The 15,811-nt window shown below is 38.6% G+C and overlaps 1 protein-coding gene across 9 annotated transcripts in view; it reads right to left on the reverse strand.

Annotated features, from left to right (window-relative positions):
• Positions 1–10,213: 10,213 nt before the first annotated feature.
• ATF2 (activating transcription factor 2) overlaps positions 10,214–15,811 on the reverse strand; it is a 44,879-nt gene continuing 39,281 nt past the window's right edge. For all 9 annotated transcript variants that reach the window (XM_065068836.1, XM_065068843.1, XM_065068844.1 and 6 more), the window contains one exon: positions 10,214–12,831. In XM_065068836.1, coding sequence (XP_064924908.1) covers positions 12,605–12,831 — 227 coding nt within the window. In that variant the 3' untranslated portion in view covers positions 10,214–12,604. The remainder of the gene's footprint in view (positions 12,832–15,811) is intronic.

The following is a 15,811-nucleotide window of genomic DNA, read 5'->3' on the forward strand; positions in this document are numbered from 1 at the left end:
TCATGTGCACACTTACTAGCATATTCCATCAGCACAGACTTCTAATGCGAGATCAGCTATTAATAAAATCATTAAAATATTAGGAAATTTCAACATTTCTTGCACTCTTGGCGAAATGTAAGAGCTACCTAGTCTAAGTTACGTTTTAAGAGTCCTGTGTATGAAACACAATATGTTTTTGATTGCTTGTTTTATTGAGTGAAATGAACAGGCTAATTAAAGAAATTCCAGGAAGTTTCTGCTTTCTGTCTCCTAGGGACAAGCCTCAAGTGTCAAAGGAGATAATACTGATGGCTATAAAACATCTAAGTGTGTTTATACTGGCTATTAAATGCAGCTTACAGCTTCTAGTTAACTTTCATAATATTTCCTTTTTATACCATGCTTAGAAATACATATTAAGGCATTAGTTGAAGTAGTGCCTGTATATATTTGAAAAAAAAAAATTGGAAATTGCAAGTAAAAAAACAGAAGGCAAGCCATTGGCAAAACAGTCTTAGGAATAAACCATTACGAGCATAATTTCATCTATAACCCCTATAAACTAAGAACAAGCTATCCAGCAAAAAAGATCTGCAAAGATACTTCTAGTCCCAGCTTTCAAAATGTCTTTAACCCTGAGCAGATGATCTCCTACTTGAAGCCATAAGCTGTGCCACAGAATTGGCAGTGATTCTTCATGCAATCCAGACTTCTAGATCCAGTGGATTCCCCTCTAGATCCACTAGACGGCTTTGAAGAATTGCTAAAGAAATTAAACCTTCTCATAAGCAACCTAAACCTGCAGTTCTGAAGTGCTCCATGGAACATACATGCTCTTAGTGTAATTATTTCATTTTCTAATACTAGAATCCTTGAAGTGATTTATACATTTTTAGAGAAGCCAATGTACATGTTACTGAAGCCATTCAAAAGCAATTTCTTTAAATGAGGCTATTAGTTATCCAGTGCAACTTGCTTCTCAGAGTTGCATCTTCCAGGATACGTAGGGTTCTTTGAAAGAATGTCCAAGTTTTAAGGCACTTGAAACATTTAAGGGTGTTTTAAAGCTCAGTAATGTGCTTTATATGAACAGGGATGTATGGGCCTTGGTAAGGCAAACTGCCTCAAATTTTAAGTTTAGAAAATGGACTATATGAAAAAGAAGTGAACTTTGTGTATGTCTGTACAGCAGGAAATTCTCAAAACGTTTCCAATCTAGCTATCAAGTGCTTCTGTAAAATGAACTTTAATGACCTGAAGATGCTGCTATTAATATGTCCAAGTTTTAAAGTGTTGAGACAGCAGAAGCACTGGATAACTACTTTGCAGCTCAATGAATCTCTGAGAGTGGTGTGTTTTCTTCAACCAGGAATACTTTTGGAAGACAATATAAAACCTTCCAAAGCGAGGAAGGAAGCACAGGCACTCGTGGGACGTCTCCGCTTCACTGCACTCAGTGCAGCTGACGCTGCAAGCAGGCAGGTCATGGCACAGGGCGCAAAAAGCAGCACAGAATAATGTTGGAAATATCTTAGAAGACCAGCATTAGCTTTTCAGGTTCGCAGAAAGATGACATCAACCAAAGCAACTTCAAAGAGCTGAAGGAGATTAGAGTTTTTCTTCTTAATGATTCTGAAGTGTCATTGAAGGGATCAATAGCTTTTCCTGTTAAATGAGCTGTTTAAATCAAGTATTCCTGGAGAGGAGATAAACCAATCCTAGAAGCAGTAGTGGGATTTAATTAGGATTTGAGATTTTCACTATTCATTAATTGATCTGTCAGTCTCACAATAGTTTTAGTGAACTGTAAATTTACAACAATAAGATTCCTTATGAAAGGACAAAATTATCTGATCCTTTCTGAGCCCTTTAATCTGTGCCAAAAAACATAATCTATTATGTGATCCCCACAGAGAGATTTCTCATTTCTGTACCTGATCTCACTGTTTTTTCTTGGGGAGGGAGGAAAGGGAAAGGGAGGAAAAAAGTGGTATTTCCCCTTTCTTTAACAATAAAATCATTACATCCCATGGTTGTGCACATTTTCCTTATTGTTAACCAAGACATGTGGAAAGCCCCTCAACAAAGCAAAACTAAATTAGCAGATATCCCGGTCCTAAATTGACAATGCCAGAGACAATTACTAAGACTTGGCAACTTTTCAGCTGTGCGTGCAGCAGTTTAATTTTAAACAAAATCGGAGATCACACAACTGATCTTGCAATCTGACTTGCACATCATCACACCAACCTCAGACCTGGAATTCAACTTCATGCATTCAATTACAAGCTCATGAGATCTCAAATCAAACATATATATAAATATACATATATACATATATATATATATATAAAATTAATTCCTGGTTTAATTCTTCCAAAATTCGGTTCCTTTGAAGGAATGAAAAATGTTGTCTCAGCACTATATATGGATTCACTTACATTTGTATTTAGCTTTATAGCCAGATAACTTCAGAAAACATAGATGCAAAGTTCAGATGGATCGTTACTAATCTGATTGCTTTCACTAATCTTTTCCCTCTATTTCAAGGTTTGATGGCATGGCCATTTGCTTTTAAGATCTATTTTATTTCCTGTGCATGCAACAAAACACCTTCCTCCTGCCTGTGAACAATCTTATCCCCTTCAAAGCATCCTACTGCTCTGAAAACTTGCAAGTGAAGGGCAGATGCAGCTACACCACCTGTAAGACCACAGTTGTTACTCAGAGGAAGTCGCTATTCTAGCTTTAAGAAATCGTCCCAGATCTAGGGATTTCCTCATGTATTTTTAGGTACAACAAACAAGACAGGTTTCTTGATGCTTTCAAGGCTGCACTTGCTAACACTCCCCAAAGTCTTCCAACTCTGCCTACCAAAATGTACTTCCATGACAATTTGCCCCCGCCTAATCCAGTGCTGCTCCACTCCTGTTCCTGCTCCCTTCTCTTATATTTGCCGCTGTGTTGACCGTTGCCGATGCCACGGCCTGGGCAGGTGACAGCAGCGTCCCAGAGGGCCAGGTGAGGGCACGAGTGCCGGTGTTGGCGTCACAGCAAGGGCCATGAGCTCACAGCAGTGCGACCTCGCGGGTGACTCTCAGCGAGCTGTGCTGACAGTGCCCTTGCTCATCAGACTCTTCAGCTGGCTGCAGTTTACTTCAAGTATCATACAAACCGAGAATCAAAATGAAGGATTTTTTATCCATCTACAAACTCCTTCACAGCCCATCGAACCAATGTCATGCCATCTTCATTGACTTCTGCCATAACAACAGCAGGGCAGACTAGATTTCTGCACCAGCCTACAGAATGCCTTTGAGACTCTCAGCCTAATTCCAGCCCTTGTGACTGCTACTGTGAGCATCCTGCAGTGGAACAGGATAACCCAGAGCAGGAGATGGAGAAATTCAAATAATGCATGGAAAAAGAGACCCATAAACAACAACAACACCCCTATCACAGCAGAGTGCAAAAGCATAGAAAGATTATATTGATGAATGCTTTAAAGTATAGTCTCAGTGCATTTTTAAAAATTGTTTGGTTTTGCTGTGTAAGCAAAGCCTGTAGTTTCAACTCTAGAAGCTGGTTTATGGCAGTTACTTGTTCAAGAGTCCATCATAGAGGCCAAATTTTAATTTTGATATTTTTTAAAAGCTTGTGTTCTTCTCTAAGGAGTTGAGCAGGCACACTGTGCTACAAAGAGTCTTGTTTCATTCCCTGTCATTTCCCCAGAAGAGCAGAGGGAATGGTTTCCCCTTATCTCCTTGGAGAATGACGAACAAGGAGACAGATGAAGAGTCAGTCAACAGAGGTGCCTTTCAGCTTCTTTTCATACAGCACCAGCCAAATGAATATTTTTTGTGTTTCATTACCAAGTATCAGGAAGGTGAAGCGTGCCAGCTCGGTGTGACAGTTTATCGACCCCTTGTCAGGGTCCGAGTCCCCTCCCTGCCCACGGCAGCAGCCCTGGGGCAGCCGGCGAGCGGGGAAGCTGGTCCCAGCCTCTGTCCTCCTCCCTCAAGAGCCTGATGCACTGTAACATGTAGAATATCAAGGGGGGAAAAAACCAGCAACTTTGTGACAATATCAAGAATGTATCTGGTTCAAAATATGTCACGGTTACCACTAGATGGCATTTTGTTCCTGAGAAATTAGAGGCTCCCAGGTTTCAAATTACTTGTTACAGACGGCAGGAAACAGTAGGAAATGGAATTACTTACCTCATTCAGTTAATAATTTATTATCCATTGTCTTGTAGAAGCAAGACATCACTAACATAAGAGCCTTTTTCTTGCAAATTTTAAAATGTCTTTTATTTAGGTATAGCTTGTGACTGTTCTTCAGCCCTCTGCTCAGAAGGCAGAGCCTTTTGCCGTAGTCAGCACTTATCAAAAATATTTTCCACATTTTTAAATGAAAGACAAATGTAGGCCAATGCACAGACTTTGAGGATGCCATGGAAATCTGCCAGAAATGCCTTGCTCCAGTAACTGTACACAGTTTTTCCTGTGTTATTTTTGGATAAGCCCTTAATACAGATTTCAATACAAAAAATAATTCCCATTCATTAACAGAGCGGTCACAATTTGATTATTATGAAAAAATAATTTCGTAGTATTCACTTATTAATATTATACTTTGTGCCAGTTCATTTTAATTTCAGCTTGTGATGCACTAGATGACATTTCCATTCATAATATTTTCAGGGTACCATGTATCATACCCAGAAGTGCAATGAAGTTCTGCTGGGAACATTCAGGGGTGACATGCAGGTGACTTGTTTCATGTCCATAAGCCTCTCAATACCTGATTAAAACCAAACAAGAGGATTTCCTTCACTCCGCAGCAAAACAGAAGATTGAGGAGTGAACTAATAACTTTTTCCTTAAAAGAGACTAGAGCACAGCTAACTCTTACTGAAAGTCGAAGCGCCTTCAATAAATGTACTTAATTTTGCATGTATGCAAAAATACAATATTACGAGGATATTTTGGTCAGGTCATCATAAGTGCTGCTGCTCTGTGCATATAGAAGCCTGTTTAACAGGTCATCACAGAGAAATTCAGCAATCAGAATATAGATACGCCTTTATTTTCCACACAGACTCTGAAAGAAAAAAACAATCAACAACCCCCAGAACGGAACCCAAAAGACACTCCAAGTAGGCTCTTTGAAAAATGCTATTTTTGTGTGTGTGGTCTGAAAACACATAGCAGCACGCCTCAGAAATACTTCACCTTCACACATTCTTTAATGTATGCTGGCTGGAGCTGGAGCCCAGGGCTCACGCCGAGGTCTCTGGCTGTTGACGGGTCTGAGCTGGGCGGGCAGCAGCCGCAGTAACTGGTGCCAGCCGCAGGCCAGGCCCGCACGGACCAACTATCAAAATCTTTCAGGGTGGAGGCTTATGGCAGCATTCAAATAACCCATAAACACTAATGTCATTGATTTCTGAGCACTTGAAGAGTGGAATTGAGAAAACTTTCAGGAAAAAAAGCTTCCCTGCTTATACTAAGCTACTGTAAGGCTCTAGGTATGACAGTGACTTCTGAGAAGTAACTGTGGGACTTAAAAAGAAATGCAATATTGATTTAAAAGGAAAAAAAATATAATTGCTGGCTCACGATCCAGAGAATGTCTGTGCATCGCTCACATTTTCTCTGTCTAAATTATGTTTAGCAACAGAAACACTGATGGTGACTAGCAGCTTGCTCTCATACTTGCTCAGGAAAGCCTCATTAGAGAAGGAATCTAACTTCACTAGGGTGAAATTAATCCTCACCTCTTCATAAAACAGGCACAGGTTTATTTGAAATTGTCATTGTAGGAAAACTGCTTTGGTTTAAATAAAATATTTTAAGAACCGCTATACTGTAAAATTTTAAGTGGCTTTGTATTGGTTTAGTGAGTATGCATATGCTTTATTTTTTTTTTTTAATTTAGCTTAATGCTGTTCTCCAGCAACATGAGTTGGACTGAAAAAATCAATAGCCATGTCAAAATAAAACTTCCAGCATCTCTAAAAGATTGTGATTATAAGAATTTAACTCTGCCAAAGTGGTGACATTTTCTTAAGTAGACAAGACCCATGGGGTTTTATGCACCCTCAGGAACATGTCTGGGTGCCTGGCATGTGATAAAGGACAGTTACCTTCTGTGGGGGTGACTGCCCTTACCTGGGAAGTGAAAACAACAACAAAGTCTGAACTAGGTGTGAAAGTACAAGAGCAGGTAAAGATCATGCATTGCTTTCCTGAAACAGAATGACTTTGCCAGACCTTTGGAACAAGCAAAAGGCCAGAGCTTCTAACAAACTGGTACTTACGATTAAAGAGACCACAGAAGGGAAGCATCTAAGTCACTATAATGCATCCCATCCCAAGGAAACAAATGCTGTGCCATATGATAGGCAAAAGTGACAAACAGAACGGTGCTGACGACTCAGAACCAATATTCCAGCCGGGTGACAGCGGGAAGCAGAGCTCTAAGGCCTGTGGCCAGCAGCCACCTTGCACAGCACGGGAGAGTGCTCCGGAATTTATACAGGAAGAAAACGTTAAGTCCTGTTAGAATCAGACCTCTAAAAAATTTGGGTGAACTGGCAGAGACAGCATAAAGAAATCTCTTATATATTCGCACATATGCAAAAGTCATAAACAGTGAATTTACTAGCTTGAGATTCATTAACTATTGAACAAAATTATCAAGTGTTCAAAGCATTCCTCTCTTCCAGTGGAATATACAGCATCTGTTCAGCATTTACAAGGATTATTTATTTTTTTCAGCAAAAATCATTAGCCCTTTGAAGCAATTCTGCTGAAAGAGAGGACAGAAAATAAGAAAATGGAAATATTTGCCCTTAACTTGTTTTGAAATCATAACCACGCTGACTATAAAGTTCATTGGCATTTTATAGACAACTGGAATGACTGTACTATACATTATATGGCCTTTAAGAGTATCTTTCGCAATATGCAGTGATGAATAACAGGATGTTTACACTACTTACCTCAAGTGAGATCAAAACATTTCTAACATCCCTGTAAACATTTTGAAGAAATAGATCATCACAAAACACATCTCCATGTCAGTAAAAAGGGCTGGAATGAGTGAGGCATGAAACATGGCACCTTCTTGTTCAGAGGAAATAGTGAGCAAATGATACAGACTATTTTTGTCTCCATTTTGTTTTCTCAGTTTATCCAGAAAGGCAATCTATTTTATTTGTTGCTGAAGCAGGGTGCTCGTACTCTCTTTGTCTCCCTTTTCCCCTATTAGGTTCTTAGATGTAGGATATGGATGTAATTTCCCATTTTATTTTTAAACATAAATTAGTAGGCTTTTTGAAATCACTGAGTTTCTAAAATGCATTAGTCTAGTGATTTACCAAGGACAGTATTTTTGCCCTCTGTAATGGCCTAGAACAAGTAATTCAGCTAAAGGGAGAGAAATACTATTTATGTAATATGCCAATACCAGCTTGCAGGGAAACAAGAGCAGGGACTTTTTAGGCAGTGGGGAAAAAAAACAGACCTTAACTTTTTTCTTACAGGTAGCTAAATACACCCTCAGACTTGCATTCATTGCACTCAATCCACCTGAGGACAGACGGTGTTAAAGGGAATTGCTATAGCTCTTGTTTGTACTCTGATGTTTTAAGCTGGCCCCAGGCAGGAGTTGGGCGAGGAAAACCGCTACCTGCCCCGCCGTTCTCTGCAGGTCACTGTGTGACAGCAGCGCGCCTGTTCCTGAAGCTCATCTGCTCAGTGCGGCACCGACACATCTCCCTGGGCTGCGGAGTCCTGTCCTTTCGACTCCGAGTTGTAAGCTGCAGAGTCACCAGGCCCTGCTGTCCAAGGAATTACAAATACTGCTCACTCCCTACTCTGTTTCCGATACTGGTATTAAAACCAACCAACCAAACAAGCATTCCTAGAAGCATGACTCCTTTTCTATGCTTCAAGCTGGTTTGTATCTTTTATGCTTGTTACCATTTCCAATCAGTCTATGCAGCTTATGCTCCTGTCTCTTTACCTATGGATTAAAAATAATAAATTTGCTTGCATCGTGATTCCACAGCATGTTTCTGGTTAAGTATTCATTCCCATAATAAATTCTGTTACAGGTAGCTTATTTAAAATTTAAGAACCTTCTCTCTCCTGCTCCCCCTTCTTCCCCAAAAATGAATGGGAAAAAAGTGCTTGGAACAACATACATCATCATTATAAAAACAGTAATAGAAAAGGGATAGAGATTTCGAGCAAGATTTAAAATAAAATCATTACACAAATTGGATCAAGTTTGTGTGTCTTGTTATTCCATTGACAGCCATGTAATTAGATCATAACTAACCCCACACCTAGAAAATTAGAAACCATTTTTGAACATAGTTGCACTTCACACAATCGAGAAGCCACCAGCACACAACCTGCTCTCATGAGCTGTGCAGAGCATCTGTTGTGACAGTTTTGGAACACTTAGAATCCCATGCTGGGGCTTCAAGACATCCTTCCAGAACTAACCATGTAGTTTGCAATATATCTTCTTCTAGGAAGATGTCAAGATTTCATGAGCTTCTGCTATTTTAGTTGAAGACAAGATATACAGCGTGCAGAAATTCCTTTCCCGATTGCTAACTTCTTGAAATGAAAGTTTGCTATACAGTTAACACAACCAAGGAGGAAGCAACGTGCAAAAAGAAGAAATTCCACACTGAATATATAAGCTCATCTCAAAGAACGAAATAAATATTTTAAAAGAAAGTGAAGAACGAGAAAGGTCACGATCTTAAAGTCTGTGAAGAAAAAAAAAAATATTAAAACCTTTTACTATTAAAGAACATAAAACTGAAAATCCAAATTATTTTTGTGATAGTGTCATCTGGGCCTACCCTACAGAGCGTTATACAAGACATGGGTTAAATCAATCATAGCTGTATTACTGTTGATACAATGGTTAAAAATAAATGTAAAGACTACTGTAAGGTAATCTTACAATTGCTGTTCTGCAGTGTAACTGAGTGCAGTTCAAATTATTTCTCTACTGAGGGAAGCAACAGGCAGCATATAAATGCAAACAACCTTCATTAGCCACATTGCCATGAGTACATTAATCATGTCAAGAAGCATTGCTGAAGTTTCCTTCAGTGCAATTTAACATACCTTACTTTATTAGGACGCACTTAATTTCACTATGTTTTCTACTCATTATCATTTATGATGACCAATTAAAATGTTTGTGTCTGTCTCTAAGCAAACTACTTCTGTAACTCTGGTAGCTGAAATCACCACTCACCCAACACTTCTGTCGTCTCATTCTATCAGTGTAATACCTTTCTTTGCCTGGCCTCCATTAGCACTTTTAAGAGAAAAAAGCTGGCTTGGATTGGATAGTTAGGTACAAAACCAGGTGTTTATACAGCACAGACAATTAAAAGGAGGGTTGGTTCTTCCCCCACATTGCCCTGTTATACAGCCTTCCTGGTTTTTTCCTTGGAGTGACAAGCGTTAACTCTTATAGTCAGAAAAAGCAACACAGGCCTTGGGCCTTATTCTCAGATTGGGCTCAAAGTCGTGTGCAGTTTAAATTTAACTTTCTTTGGTCAACACATATAATATGTGCAAGTACAGAGTAACTTTACCTTTCTTTTTCCCCTTCAAAGCCTCCATTTCAGAGTTCTGTCAAGATGTAAAAGGATGTGCCAACACCATATTCTCCTACATTCATAAATAGGCAGGCCCAAGCCACTTTTAGTATTCTAAAAATCAAGCATGAGGGCATGATCTATCCTCAACCTCTCACACTGAAATTGTGAGCATGTCCTGCGACTACAGCTGTTATTTGCTTGCTTCATGTACATTAAGATACCTGCGAGTTAGCTGGCAGTCCCGGTGACACACAAGTCTCTTGCTGTGGAACTCAGGGCAACCAGAAATGGCTGCGCAACATCAGGGATCCCCACGCTCCAGGTACAAACCCCTTTGTCTGCACATCGCCTCGGGCTCCTGGAACTCAAGACACAAGGCGAATTCATCAGAAGCTGCTGGAACTCCATCGCAGGGCAATGGAATTCAGCTTATTTTCTAAGGAACACGTGTTCTCCTTTACATAACGTTACTTGACATTATGGCAATGACTTCCAGAAAAATGCTGATAATTGCAAGGAGGAAGAAAGAAGTCTGAAGACAGCGCCGCCTTTTAGAACAATTATAATTTCATTAAAATAGGAACATAACTTAAAGATAGATTTTATTCTCTTTGATGATTTACTCATGCAAACTGCACAGAGAAGAAAACAGTACAGTTTGTGAAACATGTCCAATGTAAAGACCCCAAACGCTAAGTACAGAAGTAGTGTGACATACGCCTCAAAACGGAATCCGTGGTAGTACAACTAATAACTTTTCACTATTTGCTGAACACAGATTTTTATGGTTCTTTTTCCAGCCCCACTGTTAAAGTCATTAACTGTTTACACATCTCCTATACACTTATGTAGACTTATTTTACAAGCGCGACAGTTTTGTTATAAAAAAACTCCACTTATATAAATATGATTTAAAAGCCTTTGTGTTTAGGAGAGCAAATTATAGTATAATAAATGAGGCCTTATCTAGTCCACCAAAACTACAATGAAAAGTGACTGTATAGCTTTCTTGCAGAATTCACATTTTGTGCCTTTGCAATTAGTTTCCTTCTCACAAGAGGTCCATTGTGTTTCACCACCCTGGAAATGTTCAATAGGTGTTACAGCCTTTTACCTTGACATTGGGAAAGTAAGACTTTTAAACACATGAGGTTATCAACTCAACTTTCTTAGTTTTAAAATACAAAATATTTAGAATCCCTATTACTTTCATGCTTGAAGGCCTGCAATGATACATATATGACTTAAATACTTCTTTGTCCAGTTTTCATTATAGTACGGTTGTATATATATTGTAGAACTTACGATTTTCCTGTGGATCAATTACATTTTTAGATTTAAAATGGAATCAAATAGAAACTTGATGGCACTGACACTTAAAAACACAGAGTATAGTGTGGAGAAGGAAGAGCAAATGAACGACACAACCCATTATAAATGCATTAAATCTTTGTTATATACATAATGGAATCCTGCTTTACTGCCAGTTGCTACTATGCATCTGTTTTTGCTATTATACAAAGTTTTCTGACCTGAAAGCACACATCTACTTTTTTTAAACAACTTAATCTATTGTAAAATATTGTACTGTATTTTGAACATGAGTACAGAATCAAAATAGAATGGCACATTTAAAAAACTCAATATCCTACAGATGATTGGATAATGAGAAAAAGTGTACCTACAATCATCTCATCAGAAACAAACTACATCATGGAATGTTAGTTATCCAAGTTCGCACAGTAAATAACATTTTAAAACTGCAATCGCCTATCAGCCAGCATCACATTGAAGGCATCTTTAAACATTCAAGCAAAAGACTGCTGGCATTAACTACTGAACCATTCTCACGCACACACCACACACACCACATTATAATTACATTGTTTCCAAGATACGGTAGATACTGATTTTTTTTTTCCACAAGAAAGGTATCAAAATTTTTGCTACTAAAAGATGACAGTGCTTACACAAGAATTAAGTACAAGTTAGCTTGCAAATACAAGACAATGACAAAAAAAAGTCTTGAGTTGTCTGAAGAAGGATTTTAGGCTTTTCCGGCATCCAAAACCACAAGTAAACTCCTTAGTCTGTGACTCAAAAATCCACAAAATATCAACCTACTTTGGAATACTAAGTATCCCATACATGACAACCCTGTATTTTACAATACACTTACTGTTTTCAGCCTAGCAACAAAGGGTAGTTATAGATACCTATTCTGACTGGAGAAATAAAGCTCTCCTCCCCCCAGAATGGAAGTGTTGGAGGGTGGGAAAAAAACCACCTGACATCAATTTAAAACTTAAAAAAATTCAAATCTATTTAGTAATGATCCTCATCTAGGAAAGGTATGTGCATAAGAGTACTGTATCTCATATACTGTACTGGCCCTATTAAACAAATTAAAACGCCAACCAAAATGCTATACAGAAGACGACCCAAATGTTTTTCTTCCAATGTTCTTCCTCTCATAATGTGCAAAACAACAAAAAGGCAAAAAGACTAAAAGCAAATTTACTGTTACTGTCTTTCTCTTGCCTAGTGCTTTATGACCTTGCCAATGTTACAAAGTCAATAGGGACTATGCAGAACTTTGGTATAAAAATGTCACATAATATTACTATCACAGTCTTGGGGATGACCTTTAGTAATTCACCCCAATGTTTGTTGAAATAATACCAAATTAAAAATGAAATAAACCACATTGTACTGTACACACACTTTACACATTAAGCACAAAAAATAACTAGGAAAACTAATACTTTAAAAAAAAAAAAGTCTTTTGCAAAAAGACTAGAACTGGTGTTCTGTCTCACCTTCAACTGCCAATTGTTAAAGCCAAATTTAAGTTGGATTTTTAAAAATGAATAATTTTAAGCTACAATTTCTCCTAGGTGGAGACTGGTGTTTTCTTGATTTCCCTTTAAAGTCACAAAGGTGTGTCTAAGAAACCGCTGCAATGCAAGTTTTTAATCAACTTCCAGAAGGCTGGGCCTGGGCGGGAGGCGCCACGACGATCTGGGACAGCACGGGCTCCGAGCTCTGGTCCGCCAGCTGCGTCAGAACCGAGGTGGCCACGGCTTCGGCCTTGGAGGTGGAGCTGACGCCGTTGGACGTGCTGACAGAACTGTGCTGAATCGCTTCCGTGTGGGGACTGCTGGGCACCGATATGTCTTCCGAACTGTCATCTTTATCTGCCGCTGAAGAAGAAAAATTCCTTTATTATTATTTTTTTTTCCCCCGGAATGCACACCACCATGTCCAAGGTAACGGCAGTCATCCCTTAAATGATTAAAATTCATGGTGAAACGCAGCACAAATTGCAATACAATCTTATTTTCATTTTTTAAAGAAACTACTACTTCGTAAACAAAAAATATGGACTGCAGTATCTGTTGGGGATCGCACCTAATACTAATGATGAATGCTCATGTCAATAAGCAATATTTACAGATTAAAAATGCTGCCAGATCTCCTAGTGCTATAGGAATTTGCTATGTGTTTTTAACATATGCTATTTACTGAGTTTGCTTGGTAATCACGTAATTCTGCATTCAGTAATTAGTATTTGTGATCAGGAATATGATATCTGAAAAATTATTATTTACAATACTTCCACAAGTTTTCAACCCATGTTCTTTTAACAGAGTGAAGTTCAGTAACTTTCTTAGTATATAAGTGCCTCTCAATAAGATTTAAAATGGTTAAAACTGATTTAAAAAAAAAATAATTCAAGAATACTTCAGGTGTTCTCCACAGAACTGAAGTGAATTAGCCACACAGTTGCATTATTTTTTCCTCACAGAGGGTAAACAGATTACAAAGTAATTCTCTTTGTCCAACACTAGAATTTACAAAATGAGTAGGATTTAAAATGTCTTTCTTGCACAGACATCCTAGTCATGCTAAAATCATCCTTTTTTTCCAGAGCCGCAAAAGTTAAAGTGTTATGTAAACACTGTCAAGCAAAAAGCTAAGTTAAAGACTAAAAAAAAGAAATCCAAAAACAAACCCCAAAACTGAACAGACAAAAACAAACAAGAAAAACCCACCAAAAATGAAAAAAAGAAAATAAGCCTATTATTTTTCAGTCAAAAGTATGAACACCAAATTTAACTATAACTTTTTTGTACCACTTAGTGATTTCATGTATTCTTAACAAGTCAACTTAAACCCAGTATACAGATGGAACACTGGAAGTCTCTTTTAAGACACTGCTGACTACTATATAACATAACCATGCAGAAAGATACACACAAACACAGCCAGAAGCAGCATGAACTATGGCTTGTGACACAGCAATGGAACCGAGCTCCATTTTTTTCTAGCCTTGTCTTTGCAATCCCTGTCAGATTTGCTTGACCTACAAATTCAACAGCTACTCAGGGGAAGAGAAGGAAGGGGAAGGGATGACCCCAACACTAAAAGATGAACAACACTGTGATACCACAGCCTCATCTCCATACAAAACCAGAGTAACAGCCTAAATAAACTAAACTAAACACACAATAAGTTTGAACAAACAATGATGAAATGAAGATTATGATTGTACTGTTTATATGACATAGTAGTTATGGGTAAGAAAAATCCACTAAATTAGCAAGTCAAGTCACCAGCATAAAGATCGTTGAAGCAACCCCATGTATACTAAGAACACACTCCTCTTCAAAGACTGAGAGCACCAGCTGTATTATTGGCTGCTTCGGGAAAGAAATGTAAGGTCATGTATTTCATGTATTCTTAACAAGTCAACTTAAACCCAGTATACAGATGGAACACTGGAAGTGTTCCACGGGAAAGAAAGGTAAGGTCAAAAAGGATGGGTAAAGCAAGCAAAACCGTTATACTTCTTTCAAAGAAATACCACCTACATGAACGAGCTAACAAAGAAACTCTAGTGCCACTTTCTGAACAACAATGAATTACTAATCATGAGAGCAGCATATTCTTCACCTTGGAAAGAAATGGCAGCAAGTGGGACAACTTGTATCGAATACAGTTTCCCTACTGTAACGCTTGCTCCTCCTCTTCAGAGCTGTTGTTACTCCATGAATCTCAGTCTTCCTAATATGCTTCTTTTGCTGATCCCTGATCTCCCTGTTGGCCAAATTCTCTTTATCCTCAAGAAAAAGGGTTAGTTTCAAATGCTAGAAGTGAGAGATAGAGAGGAAGTAATGTAGATCATTATCTTCCAGGCAGAGAAGGAAGGTCTTCCATTGTTCTGAATCCCTTAACATATATGTTGCCATATTTGTTAACTCAAAGGAAACATTTGTAATAGTATCACTGTGATAAGAACATGAGAAAGGGTTGATTTTCCAGTTTTGATGGGCTCAGGAAGACAGCATATGCAATGGAAGAAACAGTTACGAGAGTACTTATGATCCCTGATGTACATCAGAAGTTTTCATATCATTGAGCAGATGAACCAACACACTGCTGAAGAGACGAAAGCACAGGATTCAGATATTTTCAGATGCCAGGGGCTAGAGAATGGGAAGCCTACAGCAGACAGGGGGTTATGTAAGACACAGACATAGCACTAGTTTATGGTAATAAATCTGACTCGAAAGGCTGAGGGAGCTGGGTCTCTTTAGCTTGGAGAAGAGGAGACTGAGGGGTGACCTCATTAATGTTTGCAGATATATAAAGGGTGAGTGTCATGAGGATGGAGCCAGGCTCTTCTTGGTGACAACCAATCACAGGACATGGGGTAATGGGTTCAAATGGGAACACAAAAGGTTCCACTTAAATTTGAGAAGAAACTTCTTCTCAGTGAGGGTGACAGAGCACTGGAAGAGGCTGCCCAGGGAGGTTGTGGAGTCTCCTCCTCTGGAGGCATTCAAGACATGCCTGGACACTTTCCTGTGTAACCTCATCTGGGTGTTCCTGCTCCGGGAGGGGGGTTGGACTAGATGATCTTTTGAGGTCCCTTCCAACCCCTGACATTCTGTGATTCTGTGAACTGTAAATCCACTCAATAACTGCAAAGTAATATTTAGAAATGAGGTACCACCCTAAAGATTAGGTGTTTAGATTTCCTTCAAAGTACTTATGTAGACCTAACTTCACAGGAACAGCAGCCAAAAACTGAGTATAGAACTTCATTTGAAGAATTAAAACCAAACAAGAAAAATCTACTCAATGTATATAGAAGATACTTAAAGTCATCTCATAACA

The sequence above is a fragment of the Columba livia genome, chromosome 7 (assembly GCF_036013475.1).
Source record: "Columba livia isolate bColLiv1 breed racing homer chromosome 7, bColLiv1.pat.W.v2, whole genome shotgun sequence".
NCBI classification, from domain to species: domain Eukaryota; kingdom Metazoa; phylum Chordata; class Aves; order Columbiformes; family Columbidae; genus Columba; species Columba livia.